This window comes from Caloenas nicobarica, chromosome 1 (genome assembly GCF_036013445.1).
Source record: "Caloenas nicobarica isolate bCalNic1 chromosome 1, bCalNic1.hap1, whole genome shotgun sequence".
In the NCBI taxonomy this organism is placed as follows: domain Eukaryota; kingdom Metazoa; phylum Chordata; class Aves; order Columbiformes; family Columbidae; genus Caloenas; species Caloenas nicobarica.
Genome location: NC_088245.1, coordinates 159,742,797 through 159,764,941, shown reverse-complemented (window position 1 = coordinate 159,764,941; position 22,145 = coordinate 159,742,797). Strand labels below are relative to the sequence as shown.

At 36.3% G+C, this 22,145-nt stretch overlaps 1 protein-coding gene across 6 annotated transcripts in view; it reads right to left on the bottom strand.

Annotated features, from left to right (window-relative positions):
* The window catches only part of DOCK9 (dedicator of cytokinesis 9), a 127,739-nt gene that overhangs the window by 24,311 nt on the left and 81,283 nt on the right, over positions 1 to 22,145 (bottom strand). For 2 of the 6 annotated variants that reach the window (XM_065649525.1, XM_065649516.1), the window contains exons 31-39: positions 18,390 to 18,568; positions 17,486 to 17,602; positions 15,908 to 16,028; positions 14,214 to 14,347; positions 10,961 to 11,075; positions 9,305 to 9,371; positions 7,138 to 7,185; positions 5,175 to 5,311; positions 1,313 to 1,428 (exon numbers count right to left, since the gene is read on the bottom strand). In XM_065649525.1, coding sequence (XP_065505597.1) covers positions 1,313 to 1,428; positions 5,175 to 5,311; positions 7,138 to 7,185; positions 9,305 to 9,371; positions 10,961 to 11,075; positions 14,214 to 14,347; positions 15,908 to 16,028; positions 17,486 to 17,602; positions 18,390 to 18,568 — 1,034 coding nt within the window. Of the gene's footprint in view, positions 1 to 1,312; positions 1,429 to 4,610; positions 4,655 to 5,174; positions 5,312 to 7,137; positions 7,186 to 9,304; positions 9,372 to 10,960; positions 11,076 to 14,213; positions 14,348 to 15,907; positions 16,029 to 17,485; positions 17,603 to 18,389; positions 18,569 to 22,145 lie in introns of all 6 variants that reach the window. The other 4 variants (XM_065649534.1, XM_065649543.1, XM_065649550.1 and 1 more) reach the window with 2 other exon arrangements.

The following is a 22,145-nucleotide window of genomic DNA, read 5'->3' as shown; positions in this document are numbered from 1 at the left end:
ATAAAGGTGGTTTACAAGAAGGGGAGAGTGACTTTTTACCAAGGCCTGTAGTGACAGAACAAGGGGCAGCAGTTTTAAGCTGAAAGAGGGTAGATTTAGATTGGACATAAGGAGGATTTTTTTTTTTTTTTTTTTTTTTAATGAGGGTGGGGAGACTCTGGCACAGGTTGCCCAGAGAAGCTGTGGATGCCCCATCCCTGGAGACATTCCAGGTCAGGTTGGACGGGGCTCTGAGCAAGCTGGTCTAGAGAAAGATGCCCCTGGTCACAGCAGGGTAGTTGGACTGGATGATCTTTCAAGGTCTCTTCCAACCCAAACCATCCTATGATTCTATGATTTTATGTATTTTAGTGCAGTTGATAGAACAGAAGCTCCTGATTGTCCTACCTGTTTTGTTTGGATCTTGTAGACTATCCTGGTGTACTCTTACCTACTCAACATACTACATACAGATAACCTTGAAGGACTGTCATTCCAAGTGTGATGGGCAGCTGATAACTATAAGATTAGTGTTCATTCTTCTTTAAATCTTTAAAACTAGGTATCTTCATTTTCAATTCTGTCATGAAGTCTGTGGACAGAACTGGTTCTAAACTCTAATTAAATTACTAATAAAATGAATCTCATTATAAGCTCATGTTTTCATAACTAGATTAAGATAAGACACTAAATATGAATCTTCAAGCAAGGATTTGGATACGAAGAGGTCCACTGCTCTAATTAGGGAAGAAACAAGCTAGAGCTATTAATATCATCCGTCTTTTTTATAGCTTCACCTTTGATGTTTGGAAAAGCTCAAAAAAAGCAGACAGGAAGCGTATGCAAGTAGGTATCCTATAAAAAGATTCCACAGGAGAGCTACAGTAACTGATACAACTAAAATTAAATCTTATTAGTGGACAATTGAAATAAATTTACAGAAAAGAAACACACACAAATTACTGTTAATTAATGAGGGACTTAATATGAGAAGAAGGCAAGCTCAATATAGAAGTCTGATAGTGTTCAATTATGAATTACGGTTTTGCTGTACAATAGATCTTCCACCCCACATGTAGCCACTAAAGTTTCTAGAAATATTTTTAGGAAGATTGAATGAGGATCAGTAAGGAGTCTGTGTGAAATGTGTACCTGAAGCCAAAGCGACTTGATGCAATAGGCTATCAGCTTTTACATGACACTATTATTAAATACAATGCTACATATGCAATGCTACGTTACTAGACTGTAACATATAATTTTAAAAATAGATTTAATTTTTTTTTTCTGAAACATAATGATGGGAGATGTTAACACCAAGTAAAAAACAAACCTTAAAAGCCATTGTGAATAATGAGAGAGTATCCAGAATTGTAAGGCAAACTTCAGTGGCAATGTTTGCTTCAAGTAAAGACTGGTGAAGAACATCTGCATCTGAATGGCCATAGCCTACAGAAATTTCAAATGAAGTGTAAGTGCTGGGTATACCCATTTAAATGTTTCTTATTTCCAAAAGTCTTGCTGAACTAGGAAAAGATTAAGAGGTAAAAAGCCTGAAAATAGTTAGTATTCAATGCAGAAAAATAATTCATATACATTTAATTATTTTTCAGATATGTGCATATAATTATTCTAACATAATTTGCACAAGATCATAAAATATACTAAGTACAAATGTCAACAATAGAAGCATTAAACAGCAGTTAAAACAACAAATGTCTCATGTTTCATATATATGTGTATGTATGTATACACATGTGTATGTACATAAATGTACACAGTTATATACACACATATATATTCTTAAATTAAGTACTGCAGTAGGATGGAGTTACAGCTGAAAATGTGTATTGGTAATTTAGCTATGTTATAATGATCTCAAAGTCAATCATAAGTTAAGCATTATAAATATACAAAACACTAAGAGTTGAAGGAATACAGTCACGTACTTACATGCAGCTGAAGAACAAAGTAATTAATTCTGCACTGTAGCAATACCATGCAATAATATTTAATAAAAATATTGTATCGCTTCTAGCTCCACATTGTATTCAAAGAATTTTACTAACATATCCTGCTTCAGCACTGGGTATATATTGCTTATGTTCCCTAACACTGATCTTTAAGAACCAGACTGACAACATGCCCTGGTTGCTTTATAAAAAATTGGTCTGGATCATGTTTATATGTTAGATTTACAGTCAATTTAGCATCACTAAATCAATGACAACAATGACAAACTTGTTGAGACCAAGAAAAGAACAGAAGAAATGACATATTCCTTTATAATGACACCTGGCCACTTCTTTCTGCACCTTCTTGCTTCTCTGGCTCAACTACACATGCACACACGTAACCACCAGTTTCTGTGGATTTATACATTCCTTCTGTTAGGAAGTATACATCTCTTTCCTATCATCTTTGCACTCTTTCTGCCTCCACCTTTTCCTCCTCCCATGTATTTTCTTTGTGGTTTCAATCCACTTACATCCTTTACCTCTGTAGTGATGGGAAGGAACAACTGGCATTTGGAGGCAAGTTTTAGTACAACAGTCATTTACCAAATATTTTTCTTTCAGTAAGAGTGTTCTTTTCCTTAAAAAAATTCAAAGAAAAATCCTTTTTCATAGCAATCACCTCTGGGTGACCAGAAAACCTTAAGTTAGCCTGTGATTTTGGTAATGACAATACCAAGAGATGAGCGTTTTGAGAACTGCATGGAGGAGAAGGCAAATATTCTTTAAAGAAATTATTTGTTTGCTATTCCAGATAAAAAGAAAGAAGGAAGGTTTATTATAAATACTAAGTAAAAACTGTAGTCAATGGACAGAATTCCAAACGGTTCAAATTTTGTTCTTCACATAAATAATTTAGAGAAACAAATAAATAGGTCACTGATTTACCACTCCACACTATCACTAGCGACAGAAGTTCTGGGCAGGAACGTAAAGGAATATTGAATTCGGTTGAGTTAAAAGGCTGTTTTAGCATGTATATGGAGAAAGCACTGCTAAAAACTATCCTTGTTTCATTTTGCTGTTATTTTAGGGAAGCTAATACTGTATTCTCAATGTATAACTAACATATTGGATTCTGTTCTTCACATGTAACTTAAGAAACTATGGCACTACAGTTAACACATGTAAAACGGACACCTGCCTGGATATGCACCCACACATTCACATTACTGCAGAGTAGCTGGATTTAAACTCACCTAAAAACACGGCGAATGGGATAATCTCTAATGATTACAAGGTTGACAATGTTCATATAACAGATCTATCCTGTATTTCAGTATGTTTGCATATCACAACTCTACTGAGTGTCCTCCTCCCCTCCAGCCCCAAATTAAGCACAAAACTACACTGAAATTCCTCAGAGATGGGGAATTTCACTTACACCATTACTTCAGTTCTATTCCTTGCTTAAGTTATTAGAAAGGGAGAAATTAATTTTATAATTTACATATATAGACAACTATCTTGCCAAAGAATCACGATCCTTCCTGTATGTATCTCACATGTATCCCATACAGGATACTTACAAGATTTATTCAGGTTTTGAAAATTACTTTGGAAACACAATACAGGCAGACTGACAACTAAACAAAACTAAAAGTTAGACAACAAGACCAAAGATATAAAAAGCATTTTCACATTTGACATGGCTTTTACAGCAATATATTTTCACTTTGTAAAACCCTGGTCAATACAAGGTGGAATATCCTGATATTCATTAAATGTCCAACATTAAGAAAAACTACTATCACTTCACATAAAGTTATCTGAATGAGACACCTTCCTTCATAATTTTCTTCAGATGGAAAAGAACAGAAAGTTTCTTTTTACATAAGCATGCATTTATTAAAATCTTTCAGCTCACTGTCTCCTAAAAATCTGTAAACTTTGCCAAGTTCTGGAAGCATGAAATCTCATTGCACAGGGCCCAGAAACAGCTGTGTAATGTATTTTCCAGAGACTTTTTTTTTAAAATTAATCTTTAGCTACAAAGTATTTTACCTTTGTGAATGTGTAGTCACATTGCGTAAAAGATCTTTCTTTTGTGTATCAAAAACCATCTAGAAATTATGACACAACAGTAGCAGACTGATAATAAGAAAAAAAGAGTAATTCGCACAGATATAGAGTTTTCTGATATTTTTAAAATCAAAGAATTGCATTTCTTATATTTAAGCATGCATAAGAATGCGTTTATAAACAGAGAGCTTTGGTGGGACTTTTTTTTTTCCAGTTTTCCACTAGACTATGTGGTAAGTCATGTGCAATTAGCCTGTTACTTTATATTACAGATAACGAGCTAAAAGATTTTAAGGGACAGTTAGATATGCTTTGGAAAAATAAAAGGATGAACACAGTGAACATACAGTTAACTCAAATAACTGCTTTACTGCACACAATTCTTTTCAGTACCAGTGTTGCATTTTACTGGATTAGTCAACCAGTTTCATTGTTTTTGAAGCTGAAAATTGAAAAAAATGGTGCTTCAGAATACTTTACATATAGTGTATTTGCAATTTAAGAGCAGCATGTTTAAAAAGATAGGCCACAAGCAGATTTAGTTTTCAATACAGCAGTCTTATACAAGCTGACTTCAACCTGATTAAATCTTACCATTGTCTACAGAAATTCCAAGAATACTTGATATCTTTCTCACACTGAAAACAGAAAAATCACTTCATTATTGGACGCTTTTTCACTTCCAGACAAACCAAATCATGGGCTTCACAATCTGTAGAAATTCTAAGAAACTTATTTCTCATTTAGGGATGTCAAAACATGGAGATGTGGTCAGAGTGCATATTTTTACTTTTAGATTAATCATTTATAAGACCAAGAGGGGGGAAAAAAATGAAGCTTAACAAAGCAAATAGAAAAAAAAAAAAGTAAATTTTGTAACCACCTCCAGCATAAAGTTGAAGTGCATATAATTAAAAAAAAAAAAACAAAAGAGACAAGTTTAAAATTTGCTGTAGTTAACCATGCTCCATGTTATGGCATCAGCCTGCATTGATTGTTCTACCAAAAAGCAGGGAACAGACCACCGACTGATTCCAGCTATTGCTTTGACCTAGAACAATAAAAGTCATTGAAATGCACTGGTGTGGCTCTGGGGCCTGTCTCTGGTGTCGTGGTACTGGTTGAGGATGATGAATGTTATCATGTCATGAGACTTACTGTGGTTAAAAGTGAGAGAGTTATCCAGGCTGCTCAGCTGCTGCAATCTGGCATGCATCATTCCTGTTCTGTTACGGGAAACAGGCAATGTCTGAGATTTTCGATCATGAACTATGGATCCCAACCCCTCCTGGTTCCTGCAAGATGAGTGAAATGGGATAGAAGCAAAAGTTAGACATGTCAAACTGCAGCAAGACAAGGAAGTGTTAGTTAAGCACAAGAAGTTTTACAGAAAGAATTGGAATGCAACCTATTTACTGTTTTGTTTATAAAACGAAAATAGGTAGCTTAAAAAAAGCATCACAGCAAACTCTTGAAACCTCGAAGCATGAAAGCAAAAGCACAAAAGCAGTAGCTCGTGAAGCGCTAAATTTACTTCAGAGCTTTTGAAAACAAATATTTGAAAACAAAAATATTCTGAAAATATTCAGAACCCAAAACCAAATCCTCTATTTTGATCGTCAAAATTTTAGGAAAACAGTTAGGACACACAGCGGTAAAATTAGAAAGCAGACATGCAACAGGAGTGCAGGAATTAACTGAGGTATTATCAGGTACATCTTACCCAAGCAGGAAGGGAGAACAGCCATATACTTTGTTAAATTTGCAGCAATCAAGTGAAGAAAACAGAAAAGTGATCTGTGTTAGCAATCAGTACAGGCTAACCTCCTATTGTGTACCACCACCAGAGCTGATGAAAAATGAAAACCAGTGCGCTTGAATTACAGAATCCCCGCTCCCTTTCATTCTCTGTCATTCGTGTCTTTTAAGAGTAAGTCTATTGATTGTGATATACTTCAGTGCAATGACAACATGGATGACTAGAAAGCTACATCGACTTGGAAAATTCAATATATCTGCAGAACACCAGATGATTTCTATAGCTCAACACTTTTAGCCTTAATGTGCAGTACACTGACTAGGTGGTCAGTAAACAAAAAATAAGTGTGGTAGTCTTTCCTATACACCAGTCAAATTAGTTTGAAGAATTTTTACAAAAAGCCTGAAAATTACAGACTCCTGTAAATCCAGAATTCAAAGTCCATTTAAACACAAAGGTTACAATCAAAACCTTAAGAAAGTCAGATTTATTTTGGCCTTTGAGGTTTTTTTTAGGGTATGTGAACAGAGATGAGATCTTTTTCTGAAAAATCTCCAAGGAGATAGTCAAGTGTGTTGTTTGTACAAAGAGATTCACCAGCCATTAAGTCTAAATTAAAAATAAAAAAGCTAACATTTTAGTCAGAATGCTTTATCACCCCAAGTCTGCAAAAACTTTCTCATCGAGTCCAAGAGGGCCAGTACTTCAACCCCACAAGTTTAATTATAATAGTATTACCATGTCAACCACAGTATAAGGCCTAAACAAGCTGCTATATTTTAGTCTATTAAAAAACTACTTCATGTTAAAAACCACATTAATGCAAAGATATTCAAATAATTTAGTACATCTTTCTGACTCCCACAGATTTTCTCCTAAATAGCTTTTAATGGGAATGTACAGGTATCTAATGGTACTTCAGACTTAGAATTGAAGAACAGCAGTATTGGATACGTTCACTACTCACCTTTAAGTAAAAACACTATACAGAGAATTTCTAAAACATTTCAACGGACATAGTTTTATGGCCAAGTGAATAAACAAAACAATTAAATAATAAAATTTCTTCCCCAAAGACACTATTTCAAGGAAAAAATATGCTGTAAAATATAGTATTTAAGGGTCAGATTTTAAGGTAGTTGACAATAAACACAACACACACATCATTCTTAAACAGATACCAGACTTTCAGACAGGACACAGATTTGTCAATATAGCAACCAGTTACTTAGTTCAAACTGTTATATATCATTTCACAATAACACTTCTACTCATGCAATTTATTTGTAATAGAGATTCAAGGCATATTATACACATTATTCTTGGTGAACAAGACAATGAAAGTTAAATTCCACACAGTACCTGGCTATGTATCGTTTTCCCATGTACTGGAACTGATGTAAGCATACTCTGCAGAGAACACATAAGTCAGAGAAGCAACGCTTGAAACAATCTCTTCCAGATTCATGTACTTAGAAATATTCACTATTATTTCCTTTTAACTTTAAACTCTTACCCATATAAGGGTTCAAAATAAGGGCAATACATCTGTTTTTTTTCCCCTTGGCCTAAACTCTCTTGGTTACAAGTTGAGGTTTGTGTTTGGTTAGTTGTTTGTTTGTTTTTAAGGTCTCCATATTCCAGGGTAACAACAGAGTTTCTGACAGAACTATTTTCTACAGGGAATCTCCTTTTACAATATAGGAAAGATGATAAAGGCAAATCCCCCCCCAAGAATTTTTCATTAACAAAAAAATCCATACTTCAGTATGACCTTATATTTTAAAGAATCATAATACTATGGGCTCAGATCAGCAAGAAAGTTGAAAGTATAACCTGATTTGCCAGGTGCTTCTGCTTGTCTTCACAACTGTTAAGTACTCAACACTGATGACTAATAAACTAGAAGTCACACTTTCAAATCAAGAAAAATGGTGTGAATGGAGGCTGTAATAATGACTTTATGTGACTCTTTTCCCACTGTAAGTAATTATTCTGATAATTCAGAAGACTTAATGCAACCCTTCCCTTGTCCTTCAGGTAAGAACATCTAAAAGTTTTAAACAATATAAATCCAAACTGAAAGTCAGTTTTCAGGCTCCCTCTTCCATGTGTCAGCTGTGAAGAAGGGAGAAGACTGGCAAATAGTCTCTTCAACTCAGCTCCATTTTGTACTCAGACCATAAGTTGATTAGTTATCTCCAAACTGCGGAGTCAGAATGATGTTTGCCTCCCTCAGACTTGTCACTCTATTTGCAAACTAACCTCAGTTCCCCTTTCTGATGTTTTCTTGTCTTTTTTAGATTCTAAGCTTTTCAGAAAAAAGTTCTTTGCTTGGCAAGTATCTACCTACCTACCAGAAACACTGGCTTACGGAAGTAATCAGAAACTAATGTAATGACCTGTATTAATAAAAATCATCATCAAAAAGAAGTTTACTTGCATTGGCAAAATACTCCCAGAATTGGAAGACACAGACTTTTATGAGCCTTGCTCCTGCTCTAGTTTAAGGAACTATGATATGAACCACTGCATTAATGAGATGGAAACTTTATTCTGTGTTCCATATACTGCCATTGTGATGGAACTCTTCTTTGATAATTAGTAATTGCAATTACTGATTTGATCACAAACCAATCCTATCCAGCCCTTAAATAAGAAACATCTAATAGCAAAATATTGTTCATCACTGATTCTGTATAGTTTACACTTCGGGCTTCAGAGCTTACTAAGAAGGCTCATTTTCTTGTTCAGTTTTGTCTCTGGTACAATCAATATCATGCCAGATGTATTCAAATGATGAGTTAAAAGCCTATCTGCAATATAGTCTTTAAAAATACCATGAGTAGCACATCCCATAACACAATTAACAACTGATATTGCATTGATCGAGCCTCTACTACAGAAATAAAGGAAAGCAGTCCAGTGAAACAGCAAGGAAGCAGGAAGTCTTTTGTGGCACACCTCTTCACGCAAACAGCACCTTTGTCACTTTTTATTAAGGTATCAGTCAGTTCTCATGAACAAACTCACTAAGTGTGCATAGGGATGTAGTGCCCCCCATAATAAATACTGGATTCATCCTATATCTTTTCCCTTACAGAACAGCAGAAGACACCAGAGGAATGCTAGGGGGACAGTTCATATATAGCCCTTTGTTCCTGGAGTTATGTAATTCAATCAATTTTGATATGCAACCACATAATTTCAGCAGTTCACGTTACAAGGTGCTTTTCAACGCAGACAGGTAACAAGATGGTTCCTCTTCCATAAGCACAGCAATATTCTGAGCACTATTTGCTGTTTAGGAACTTCCTGAGATCACTTCTGTGTAGCCTAAATCCAGAAACTATCACGGAATTGGACAGAGATGCAACTGTGCAGATCAAGTTAAGGATTTCTAAACAGACCAAGATGGTATTACTTTTTCAAACAAATAAACACATATAAATACACTTAAATCCACACTCATGTTTTTAACAGCATGAAGAAATGTATGATATTATGACAAGCACAACAAAAATCTTACTCTGTAATCGTGAAAAAGTCCATGAGTTCAGATTTTGTAGCCTTGTTCCAATATGTAAACAATGCATCTAGGAAAATGAAATATATTAGAAACAAGATAAAGGCAGCAAACACGAAAATATTAAGTAGAAGAGGTAACATCAGTTCTTAGTTTTCAGGCAATGAGGATTCAGAGAATCTAAAAATAGCTTTTGAGGTACAGACAACTACTACTATTTAAAGTTTTCCTTGAAGCTGATGATACAAATGTGCATATCAATTCTCCAAATGAGTTCCTACAATATGCTTTCAATTAATCTGTAATATTCCCATACAATTGCATATTTTAAAGAGTAAAAATTGTGTAGTCTGTACTGACTAGTATTCTAAAACTATTGGACTTCAGAACACTGTGGATTGTTAGTCCTATAACTCTGCTTCTTTATAAAATGGTGTTAACATTTTTAAAATTTTAATTTACGTTTTCTTATTTTTTAATTTACAATGCCTCACTCTGGGTAGTTTTTCAGCACAGGTTTCAGATTTTCTTTATTTGCACAGATTTCTTACAAAGCTTGTAGTGACATAGCCAAGGCCTGGTCTCTTTTGCCAAAAATGTTGAAAATTAGCTAACGAATTCAAAATTATTACAAAGATGTGTGGCAAAGTATATTTGACCCTTGCTCTTTTCCAGGAGAATTGAGACCAAAAAAATCCCCACTGTGCTTATGTAAATTTTAACTTGCATTTCCTAGAAATTCTAATTTCGTTATATTTCGAAGTGTAAAATATTGAAAGATTTTTTTGAGATTTATTATTATTTTATGTACTTTATCAGTGTAATTACATGAAAATCTAACGGTATGACTGAATATTGAATACTTATTAACCTTTCAATTCTCATTCTTTATTAAGTGGCGCAATAAATTAGAGTTCAAGTACCGTATAAACTTGATTTTTAGAAATTAACATCAAAATAGCCAAAGAAAATTAACTAACTACTTTTGATTTGTTTAGCATAAACTGAAAAATCCAATGTTTTTACCAAAAGGGGCTTGCCCTCTTTTTAAAATATAGATCAAGGATAAGGATAATCGCGAGTTGTATGATCCTGGTAAAAAACCCCCAAGATTTGCCATTCATGCAGTATTTCTTTCTCCTCCCTGCCTCTCTCCCTTTGCACTCCACCCCCCTATCCCTCCTCCAGGATAGCATGACTCTTTTAAAAATTCAATGGATCATCTCACAAACATCCCAGAAGAACAAAGAAGCACTAATATCCCCATTCCAGAAATAAAAATATACAAACCGACCAAATCATTTGGTTCCCTGTTACACAGGAAGCTCTGCAGAACGGAGGAATGGACTGGCCTGAGACTTTTCCACAGATCAATGATCTATTATTCACCTCCATTTTCCAAACCGGACTGTACAATCACACAAAAATATTTGCTTTCTTACCATGTCCTTTGGTTAGCCTCACACTTTGAAGGCATAATGAATATTTAGTGCTTACGAAGTTTCTGGAATTTCATTTGATCAATCACACATATTTGTAAAATGCAGCACAACATGGTACCTACACCTAAAATACTCTGCTGACTTTGAAAAATTAAAATCACAAGCATAAACCCAACATATGATTTCAAATTCATGAAAAATAGCTGGAATTCCCTACCTTCTGACATACTTCTTAAAATATGAAGGAAACACATGAGCAGGCTTTTGATCTCCGCTTGGTCAAGTTTGTCATATCGAACCACAGAACTTCCTAAAGTGCTGCTCTGTTGGTTCTGAAAAGAAAACAGACATCACTTTAAGAACTCTTCAGCCAAAATACAAGAAACTAAAATGTTTTAACTTGTCTTATTAATTCCTGCAACAGAAAAGGGATCGCAGAACAGAGACAAAAATGTTTCATGTAGAGACAGGTCACTAAAACACACATTACACACATGAAGTATACCAAATTAAGCCTCTTTACCTTTTTTACTTTTATTTCCTTCTTTGTATGATTTTTTTCCCCCAGATGGTGGAGTAAGAGGAAAAGTTACCTAGCAGTGATTATTAATCAAGTTAATTATAGATAGATACCCACTATGTAGAAATCAGGCATGCTCCTTCTGCTTAGATGAAGTACTTTGAAAATAAATGCTACTGTTAAGTGATACATATACGCTCCTTGGCTTTTGAAGACACTTTGAACTGTAGACGGACCTGAATGGCAATACTATGCATTGTGGAAGATTAATTACTGATCAGTGACTTGCCCTTGCCAAAAAAACCCAGAAAAACCCAAACCAAACCAAACGAACGAAAACCAAAACCAAATCTTTCTCCCTGTTTAATTTGTTTATACAATTCCTACACTCATGGGAAGTTAATCAGCAATGCTCAGTACTTATGTCTTTCCATAAAGAAAAACAAAAAAACCCAGACCATAACTGATCTTTCAAAATGTGTACTACAATAAAAGGAAAAAAAAAAATTGAACTTTAGGCAAAGATTTATCTGCAAAAGAATAATTTCCACACAATCAAATGTTACAAAATCCTCAGTCTGAGGATAAATTTTGCTCTTTGTAGTGCCTAATTCTCATTTCCAATATGAGTCCACTTATGTGAACAGAAAATGAACCAGATATTCAATAAGTTTTTTGTTAAGTCAATAGTCTGGTACAACTGATCTGTGCAACTCTCTGGTTTCTACAAGGAAGTTGGACCACCTTGGCTCCATGAACTTTTTAAAAACACATAATAGTTTTGGAAGAAATCCGTGACATTGAAATTAGGAAAAAAAAAAAAAAGAAAACATAGACTCATGTCAAAAAGCACTGGGTTTCACAAAGCAAGAAATGCCATTAGCTCAAGGGTAGAATAACTCTGCCCCTTCCAGGAACACTCCTCACTGAAAGCAGGAGACATGCTAATCCACGAGGAAACATTTCACAGCACATACATCCAGTGACTGCTGAGCCCTTTAACGCATTCCATGTAAAAGGAAAGAATTACTGTCCTAAAACAATCTGTGTAAATCTGTCCCACACCAGCCATTGAATGGATGTGCAGTGAAACTGAATGTGAAATTATGATTAACACTGGCCAGAATCTACTGTAACTTAGGAGGAGATGGTCACCCATAAAAGCCTGATTACTGCAGATTCTAAAGCCCCCACAAACTGTTTTATCTTTGAAATGTCTCCAGTGAACAAGGATGTGCTACTGTGCAGCTTTATGGATACAGAAGTAGCACAGGCAAATAACGGGTGGCTAAGCAGAAACACAATTTGAGTTTCCTAGACTTCGGGGTACTGTCCAGAACACTACATAATATTCCCTCTAAAACAGTTGAACATGTAAATGCATAAAACTAGGACTACAGCTACTCAGAAGCTTAATTTAAAATCATGTCAATAATCTATAAGGTATGCATATATTAAAATAGAAAATGATATACTTCCGGCTGATTCTGATTCCACAAATACAGTTCTACGGGTTATTCTGAAAAAAAGATTATAACAAAAACCTGGCTCTTCAGTAATGATATCAAGCAACGAGCAAAAACTGGAAGATAACGTGCACTGAACAACTGATCTACTAGAAAGAAAGTTTGTAAAGCAACAAATAGAAGCCAGAATTAAGTATTATTCAGGGAAAATGTTAACAGCATGCAAAACACAAATCCTGTTTTACCTAAATTGGCAGACCAGAGCAGAATTTTCAAAGGATACTGACTCCTTTGAAAACCCTTTCAATTGGTAAAAACACTACACATTAGTAATTAACAACATGACAACTAAGTAACAGATGACAGCATTGCCATTTAGCAACAGTGTGTGCACAAAATATTTCTTTATTTACTTGGTCAATGTCAAAGATGACTTTTTAGTTCTATTTCTATCAAAGACCCTAAACACCCAAATTCCGTTGATATTTAAGCTGGTTGGATTTTTATGCTTAAATTAAATCATGTACATGAACTACTCCAGGTTTGGCATTTAATGGCATTTTACATGGTTACATTGCACGTAATTGCCTTGAGATTCAACTGTTGCAAACAAGCGGCAAAACTACTGATCGCACGTTTCACTCAGAAGCTTAACTAAACCAAGCACAAAAACCAAGTACTTCTTGTAACTGAAGAGAGAAAGCAGCATGCAAAATTTTCTCTGGCAAAGCTGGAACTGTCAGAAGTGAAAAATCCATAGTAACACGGTTTTTCTTGGCAGGGTGAGAATTTTCTTCTTCTTCTCCATTAGGGCGCATAGCATGAGCAGAGTGCCTTCTGAGAAGCTTCTCTCTCTGCCACACGAAGGCATGTCAGAGTCAAGGGGAAAAAGTTAACATGTCGTGACTTGCACAACAAGACGTAAGAAAATGAAACGTGATCAGTATCAACACAAGTTCTAGAAACACACGACTGAATACCTCACAGCTACTGCAGCCAGAGCTCTTAATTTGTAACAGTTTTAGAAAAGTCAAACTAGTATGAAAGAAATCACCTAGAGAAAGCACAGCAACTCTTATTTCAGCATTTTAAAAATGCTACATATCTTGTGTACAGAACAGGATGGAGCGTAGGTCTCCACAAAACCAAAGCAGCTCTCCTAACTAGAATTCAGTTATCTCAAGCGAAATTCAATACACTTCATCTAGTGCCTTTCTCTAGCAAAGGAAACAACTGCTTGCCTACGTCTCTACATCGAAAATCTGCCTGTATTTTCTGCAAAACAGTTTAATAAACGCAGTAGAAAAAGAGTTCATCTGACAACTATTTTGTAAAAGAAACACTTATGTAAAACATTGCTCTACAGTTACTATAGAAAGCCCATTTCCCAACAGAGATTAGAAAAGTTAACTCCCATGAGAACTATGAGAACTAAGATGAAATTTTAGGCATACCCGCTTTGTGTTTGTTTGGTTGGTTTTTACCTTGTCAAGAGAATTGCTCTTCTCACTGTGTCTTTCTGGGAGACTGTTCCCAGAGTCTGTACTTATAAGAGAGCCTCTTGAGTCAGCGTTCCTCACGCAATTAATATTTGGAGTTGATGTGGTATATGGGGAAGCTAAAAAAACCCACAAAACAATACAATAATCTCAAACAATACATACACTGAAAAGTCACTCTATAGTTTAGTCAGACTTTTATAGCCACCACATATGTATATATGTTTAAGAAGGCAAATTATTAATTCAGTTTGGTTACTTTTAATGAAGACAAACTTATTCTAGAGTTTCAGCAATATATACATGTATGTACATACACAGACTTATGTACAACTACATAAACACTGCATTTAAAAAACATATGTAGCAATACATGCACACTTATATGAAGAAGCACTTTCTTTTTTTTTAATTAACTAGTAAGTGACACAACTAATTACAGCAGACAATAGAAAAACACATTAAGACAACAGACAGGAGTGTGCCCACAGGTGCACACAAGCAGCACTCTGCTTGGAGGTGGTCTCTAACATAGAATCACAGTATCATAGAATAGTTTGGGTTGGAAAAGGACCTTCAAAGGTCATCCAGTCCAACCCCCCTGCAATGAGCAGGGACATCTTCAACTAGATCAGGTTGCTCAGAGCCCCGTCCAGCCTGGCCTGGAATGTCTCCAGGGATGGGGCATCTACCACCTCTCTGGGCAACCTGGGCCAGTGTTTCACCACCCTCATTGTAACAAATTTATTCCTTGTGTCTAGCCTGAATCTCCCCTCCTTTAGTTTAAAACCATTACCCCTTGTCCTGTTGTAACACGTTCTTCTAAAACATCTGTCCTCATCTTTCTTATAGGCCCCTTTTAAGTACTGAAAGGCCACAATAAGGTCTCCCCGGAGCCTTCTCTTCTCCAGGCTGAACAACCCCATCTCTCTCAGCCTGTCCTCACAGCAGAGCTGTTCCAGCCCTCTGACCATTTCTGTGGCCTCCTCTGGCCCCTCTCCAACAGGTCCATGTCTTTCCTGTGCTGAGGGCTCCAGAGCTGGACACAGGACTCCAGGTGGGGTCTCACCAGAGCGGAGCAGAGGGGCAGAGTCACCTCCCTCGACCTGCTGGCCACGCTGCTTTTGATGCAGCTCAGGATACAACCAGCCTTCTGGGCTGCAAGTACACATTGCCGGCTCATGTCCAATCTTTCACCCACCAGTACCCCCAAGTCCTCTTGGCAGGGCTGCTCTCTATCCCTTCACCCCCCAGCCTGTATTGGTACCGGGGGTTGCCCCAACCCAGGTGCAGGAACGTCACGTACAAAATCATGGATTATGACACTCTGGCCATAAGTGATTAAGGCGAGTCTTGTCTCCCGTTTCTCTGCAGCAAGACAAGAACTATCAGCTTTGACAGGTGAAAAAGCTGCTCTCTGGAGGAAATAGCTTCAGTTTCAAATAGAGAAGCAAACCCAAAAAGATGCCAAAAGAAACATTTTGTCTACAGACTGAATTCTGACCCACACTGAACAGCTGATTGCATTAGAATTCTGTTAATGAAAGTAGCAGCAACATTCAAGTATATTATGCAAAAAGCAACCAAAGTTGGACACAGAACAATTATTTCTGGTAACAAATGAAATAGGAAACTGGTTCCCTTTTCAATTCTTTTACTTAATTTTTTTAAGTGCTTACCAATGCCAGAGATAACACCAAACAGATCTTTAGGAAGGTTGTTATCCAATGTGTTTCCTGATTTTTGGGGCGTTACTAGCTGACTTGCAGTTGGCAAATTAAGTGTATCATCCTTTGCACTCTGTTTGGAAAAGAGATGAAAATATGACGATTGTTTTCCAACATTATGGATGTAATGAATATGACACACTATCTTCAAGAGAAGTATTTGTTATGTATTTATTTATTACATTTTAATTTCTATTAAATATGCTCATGTGGTGGATGCACTTATCCATGACAGCTCAAAAGGATGGAATGAGATGTTCAGGTACCTGTGCAAGGCTGGGATAGCCTAAAACTTAAGATATCTCAGGAAACATTGAAGAAATGAATATTCCATTGAATTTTAACCAGTATAAAACAGATATTTCCAAGATCCAAATGACTTATTTCAAACACCCAAACATTTCTCTTGTTGGAAGGGTATTGTGAATTTCTTTCTTAATATCAAATGGAACACAGCAAGATACAGAAAAAGTAAAATGCATTAATAATTAAATCTTGGATTCAATAATTGTATGCAAATATAATGTATCAGTATAGATCTTCACAAACTCCATCTGAATTCATTCTCCTGTAGCCCTCCTAAACTACAGCTGTTCCAAGAGCACACTCATTTAAGGTTAAAAATTCTTCCCTAATTTCTAGAAAATTAACATTTTTTTGCGGTCCACTTATTTCAATGTTGGATTGAACTGGAAAATAAGATTAAAAAAAATCTACCATCAATATACCATCTTTTCAGCTGGACAGCAACAGCAACTACTGGATTGTTGGGATTTTAGTGAACATAACTAATTCTCTATATATTAGATGTCAGGGGAATATCCTATTGCATAAAAATGAATGTGTAAGTGCCTTCAGTGCCAGGATCTACAAGAACAGAGCCAAACTGTTTATACAAACTAGTAGGCAGACTAAAGAGAAGTGTGAATTTTGAGTAAAGACCAGAGACAATTTAATGAAATCTCTCACAGAAAGTGTATCAAAACTGGTTAACAGATATGAAAGGTAGACCATTAAATTGCAGGAAAAACTGGTATTTTTTAACTTCAAATACACTGTTCCTTCAGCTTCATTGGCTGCTCTTCTTAGACCACTCAAAAAGATTCAGCGAGTCCAATCCTACGTGATCTGAAGTTTGTATTGAAATATAGGCACATGCACCAGAGATAGAAAAAGCAAGATGTTACACAGCAGCATAATCACATGGCATTAGAATGATGCTGTGGCAAACTCTGTGGTTGTAGCATTCTCCAAAAATCTTCAGAGGTTCAAGTAAAGATCAATGAAGGCACTGTTACCTGTATGAACAACCAGACTAGACCATGTCAGGTGTAACTTATCCGGACCACAGCAACTGCAGTCAAAGCCATGAGGGTTAACTCAGCTTTTAATCTTATAAAAAGCAAGAACAAACTCGCAGAATTCTGAAGCTTATGAAACTCTGTTTGCCAGAAGCATTCAGTGTGTCATATACACGTCACGAATTATGATAAAAATAATTCAGAATGTCAACTAGAAATGGTCACTCACATTGCTGGAAGGGTTAACAGGAAATGGAGACACATCTTTAACATTGATTCGCTGAACATTTTCTATGAGCAGTCCAAAGAGCGGCAAATACATGGTGGCTATTCTTGCTTGATGGCTCTAAATAGAGTTTAACAGTTCATTAACAAGTTACAGATTTAATTTTGATCACCAAGGTTTTTTTAAGCTATTGACTCCTAAGATACAAAAAAGGAGCATCTAATAAATATTTGCCAAGCCAGAGCCCACATTCATAAGTTCATAAATGGCAAAAGCGGTGATCATCACTGTATTTCATCCAAATTTACAGCAGGTCAGTAAATTTTATTTACTGTTTCAATATAAAGCAGAAAAACCCCTAAATTAATGTGATTTTAGCTAAGACTAACCAAGTAAATTAATATTACGTTAGCTTGATAAATTAATTGTTATCTTCCATTAAAACTTTGAGTTTTCCACAGCACAGCTGATGTTAAAAAGAAGTCAAGAAAATTAGAAAACATTGAAAATTTACTACCATGACTTGTGGCTTTCTTATTTTGCATATAATAGATGGTGGAAGGACAACTTCCAAATATTAGGAATTAAAAGTTACTGTTTAATGAAAATAAGAGCTTTAAAAATGTTCGTAGAAATCTGATTACTTTAAGAACAACAATTAAATTACACTGTGTTAAAATGTAATATACACATGTAATTATGTTAAAAGGTGCTTTTATGCTTTGGTAAAAATATGGGATTTGCAGATTGATTTTGATGCAACTTTCATGCTTATTTTCATCACAGTTTGAACAGAAATAGCATTGCTACACATCCTCAACTTTTGTTGTGAAAGAAAAAAAACCTTCTGCATACGTGCACACTTAATCTTTATTATTTTGTACTATGAGCACAGCAATACACTTACCCTGGAAGCATATCTATCATCAAAAGAATGCTTTATCATCAAATTCTTGAGCACGCTAATTGCAATCTGACGCACATCTCTGAACTCTTGTAATGCGCTGCCCACCTCCCTTAGAAGCAGTCCCACTAAGAAGTGATTTCTACAGAACTCATCGGTTAATGAATAGTCCAGGTGAAGGTCTGGAAGTAAAGTACAAGTTCTGTGTAAGGAATGGTATTATTTAAACCAGATAATCAATTCACTTAAGGTTGAACTAAAATGTTTCCAACATTACTGACACATTCATTTATATTCATATATATAAAATATACAATTGTAGTTATTTAATCTATCCCTAGCCCAATTCACTGTATAATTAAGCATTTATTAAACAATGATGTATATTCAATCAACAGAAGCTGTAGTAATTTAAATACATTATTTTTAAAAAATATTTTAAATATTGTCCAATATTCAAAAGTGTTCCTATTAAATTTACCTGAAGCAGCATCTTATAGCTCCAAATTCAAATTTCATATCTATATTCAGGCACTGAAAACACAAGTAGTGCACAATGGTTGTGCACATTCTACCTTTCAGGAATTTAGTTGTATGGTAGAAGTAGAATTTAATTTTAGTCTGTGGTTCAGTCCTAGGTTAGTAAATCTGAGGGACTGCAAGCAAAACATGGATTAAGAAGTTTTTTTATTTCTGTACTGCAGTTTTAAGTTCCTTCTCCATTATCTTACACATGTATCTATTATGAATATAGACTATAAAGCCTGCTAACAACTGTGATATTGGTTCATTGATATTCTCTAAGAAAATAGTCCCAAAAATTTGCAGTGTGTAGTAAAAGTGTAATGAAGAGACTGCAAAGCAATTTCATAAAACAGTTAACATCTAGTAGTAACTAACTGTAAATCTATACTAAGCCCTATATAGATTCACAGATATTATATCAATGCACACACAAAACCTCAGTACATCTGACAGAGCAAAGTCAAATTGCTCCCGTTTTGGAGTATTTTTTGTGTAATAAAATAATCCAGTTCATTTATGTACTGAATATATGACAGCTTAAGGGAAACTTTAGTTTGAAGATTCTATTTATTAGAATGTATGTGTGTTTAAAATTCCATCTGAGGAGGTGTTCAAGAGTTTCTCGTAGTCACTGCCATTGTTCAACACAGTAATGAAAAACCAAAGGCTAATCTCAAATTGCTTTCATTTTTCAAAAAGAGCTCTCCCAGTAAGGGAATCAAATAAGTCAGACAGAAAGAGATAAAACAGCACAGATGTTCTACAGGCCTCCTGTAACTCACTTAAGAGACAATCATGTCACCTGAGATCTCTTTTGCTTGAAACAGCAAACAGAGCCAGAAATACTTTGGATAAAGGTTTTCTTTCCTGGCTAAACTCCTAGTTCACTGGAGAGCACCATTTTACACTGTTCTTTATTGTGTAATCAGAAACGCTATTTTATCAGGTTTTGCACTCTTCTTAGGATCCCCTAAACTAACAACTCATAGTCCCTTTTCTGTGGAAATAATTATGCCTTGTTATTATCCAAGACATTCCTGGAGGCTGAAAAAGCCAGACTCAGAAACAAGTTCTATGCAGTGGCCCAGCTCCCATTCCCAAACTTTGTTCTGCCACCTTGATGAAAGTTTTAATTAGTTATGCTCAACTTTACTAAGCCAGCAGAGTCTAGTGAATAAAAATTTCAGAAAAAAATAATTACAAACCCAGAAATGTTAGGCACATTTTCTTGTTACTTGTAAAAGCACCTTCCTCACCTCTGGTTAATTGATGTTTGCTATAGTTCAATGCCTGGAAGAAATTAATAATGTCTTCACAGCCACAAATGCAATAGCTAACATGCTATTTGTTTTAGCGCAAGGCTAGATGTACCAATAACCCAGGTGGCCTAAACATGGTGCTCATGACTGAGCTCCAGTGCAGTAGGAAAAAAAAAGTACGGAAGGTAGAAGCAAGAACAAGCTACAAAAGAGGAATATAGAACCATTGATGAAGTATGCAGGGACAGTGCCAGGAAAGCCAAGGCTCAGCTACAACTGGAACTGATAATGGACATCAATGGCAACAAAACCAGCTTCTACCACTACTTTAACATTAAAAGCCTGAATAAGGAACGCACGGAATATTTGCTGAATGGGAACAGTGATTTAGAGACAGTGGACTTGGGTAAGGCTGAAGCCCTCCATACCTTTGTTAGCTTATCCTTCACTGCCACTGCTCCCAGGCCTTAAGAGTCTAGAGCAGAGGTGTCAAACTCATTCTCACCAGGGGCCACATAAGCCTCACAGTCGCCTTCAAAGTGCCGAATGTAATTTTAGGACTGTATAAATATAACTACTCCTACATGAGTTTGACACCCTTGGTCTAGAGACTAGTTTCAAGAAAGAGAATTACCTGTAGTGGATGAGGATAAAGTCAGGGATGTCCTTAGAGATCGCCAATCATGCAAATCCACAGTATCAGATGAGATGCTGATAAAGCTGGCTGATATAATGGGAAGACCACTCACTATCACCCTTGTTAAGCCATGGTGATCAGGGGTCTCCCATAACTGGGATGTTACAATGACTGAAGGTAGACATCGCATACATCTTCAAAAAAGGGCAAGAATAACCCAGGGAACTACAGGCCTCACTTTGATCCTGGAAAAAGTCATGAAGCAAGTTCTCTTTGAAGGCATTTTTTGGCAAGTGAAGGAGAAGAGTGTGACCAGGAATGGCCAGGATAGATCTACTCAGGGTAAACCATGCTTGACTGACCTGCTTTCTACAATGAACATATTACATCTGTGAATAAGGGGAGAATAGCAGATGTCCACACGGTCACTGTATCCAAACTGAGACATTACAGTTGAGGTGAACAGACACCTAAATGTGCAGAAGAACTAGGTGGATCATTGGGCTCAAAGGCTCGTGGTTAATGGTTTGTATGCTACGTGGAGACCAGCTACAAGAGGAGTTTCCCCAGGGTCTGTACTACTTAATACTATTTTATAGACCTGAAAGAGGAGATGGAGTGCACTCTCATCAAGTTTGTGGATGGGGTCAAGTCCATATGCTCAGGGGCAGGGCTGCGCTTCAGAAGAATCTAGATTCTACAGGAATGGGTCAGCAGAAATGTCAATTGAATTCAACAAGGACAAATGCAAAATTCTGCACCTTGGATGGAGGAACTTCCTGCAATGGTACCAGCTGTGGAATGACTAGGTTGGGAGCAGCTCTGCTGAAGAACACCTGGGGGTCCACATGGACGGTAGCTTCAACAGGTGTTAGCATCACATCCTGGCAACAACGAACACTAACAGCATACTGGGCTCTATCAACAGGATGACAGCCACTATATCAAGAAAAGTGTTTATTCCCCTTTACCTGGCATTTGTTAGACATATCTGTAATACCGTGTGTAGTATTTGGGCCTTCTAGCACAAGACAGATCTCGAGCGAGTTCAACAAAGGACCACCAAGTTAGGTAGAGGGCTGGAGCACATGCCCTATCAAGGGAAACTGTGGGAACTGAACTTGTTCCACCTAGAGAAGGGAAGGCCTGAGGTGACCTGAGCAGGAAGTTGGACTATACATCTACTGAAGTCTCTTTCAACCTAAAATGGGTACATAAAAAAAAGTACACCAAGCCTCACACCACAGCACACCTACCTACAGCAGTGTTGCTGGCTTCTGCAGCCAGTGAATTATAAGCTAACTCATGAAATAAAAAGCAAACTTTATAATCATAGCA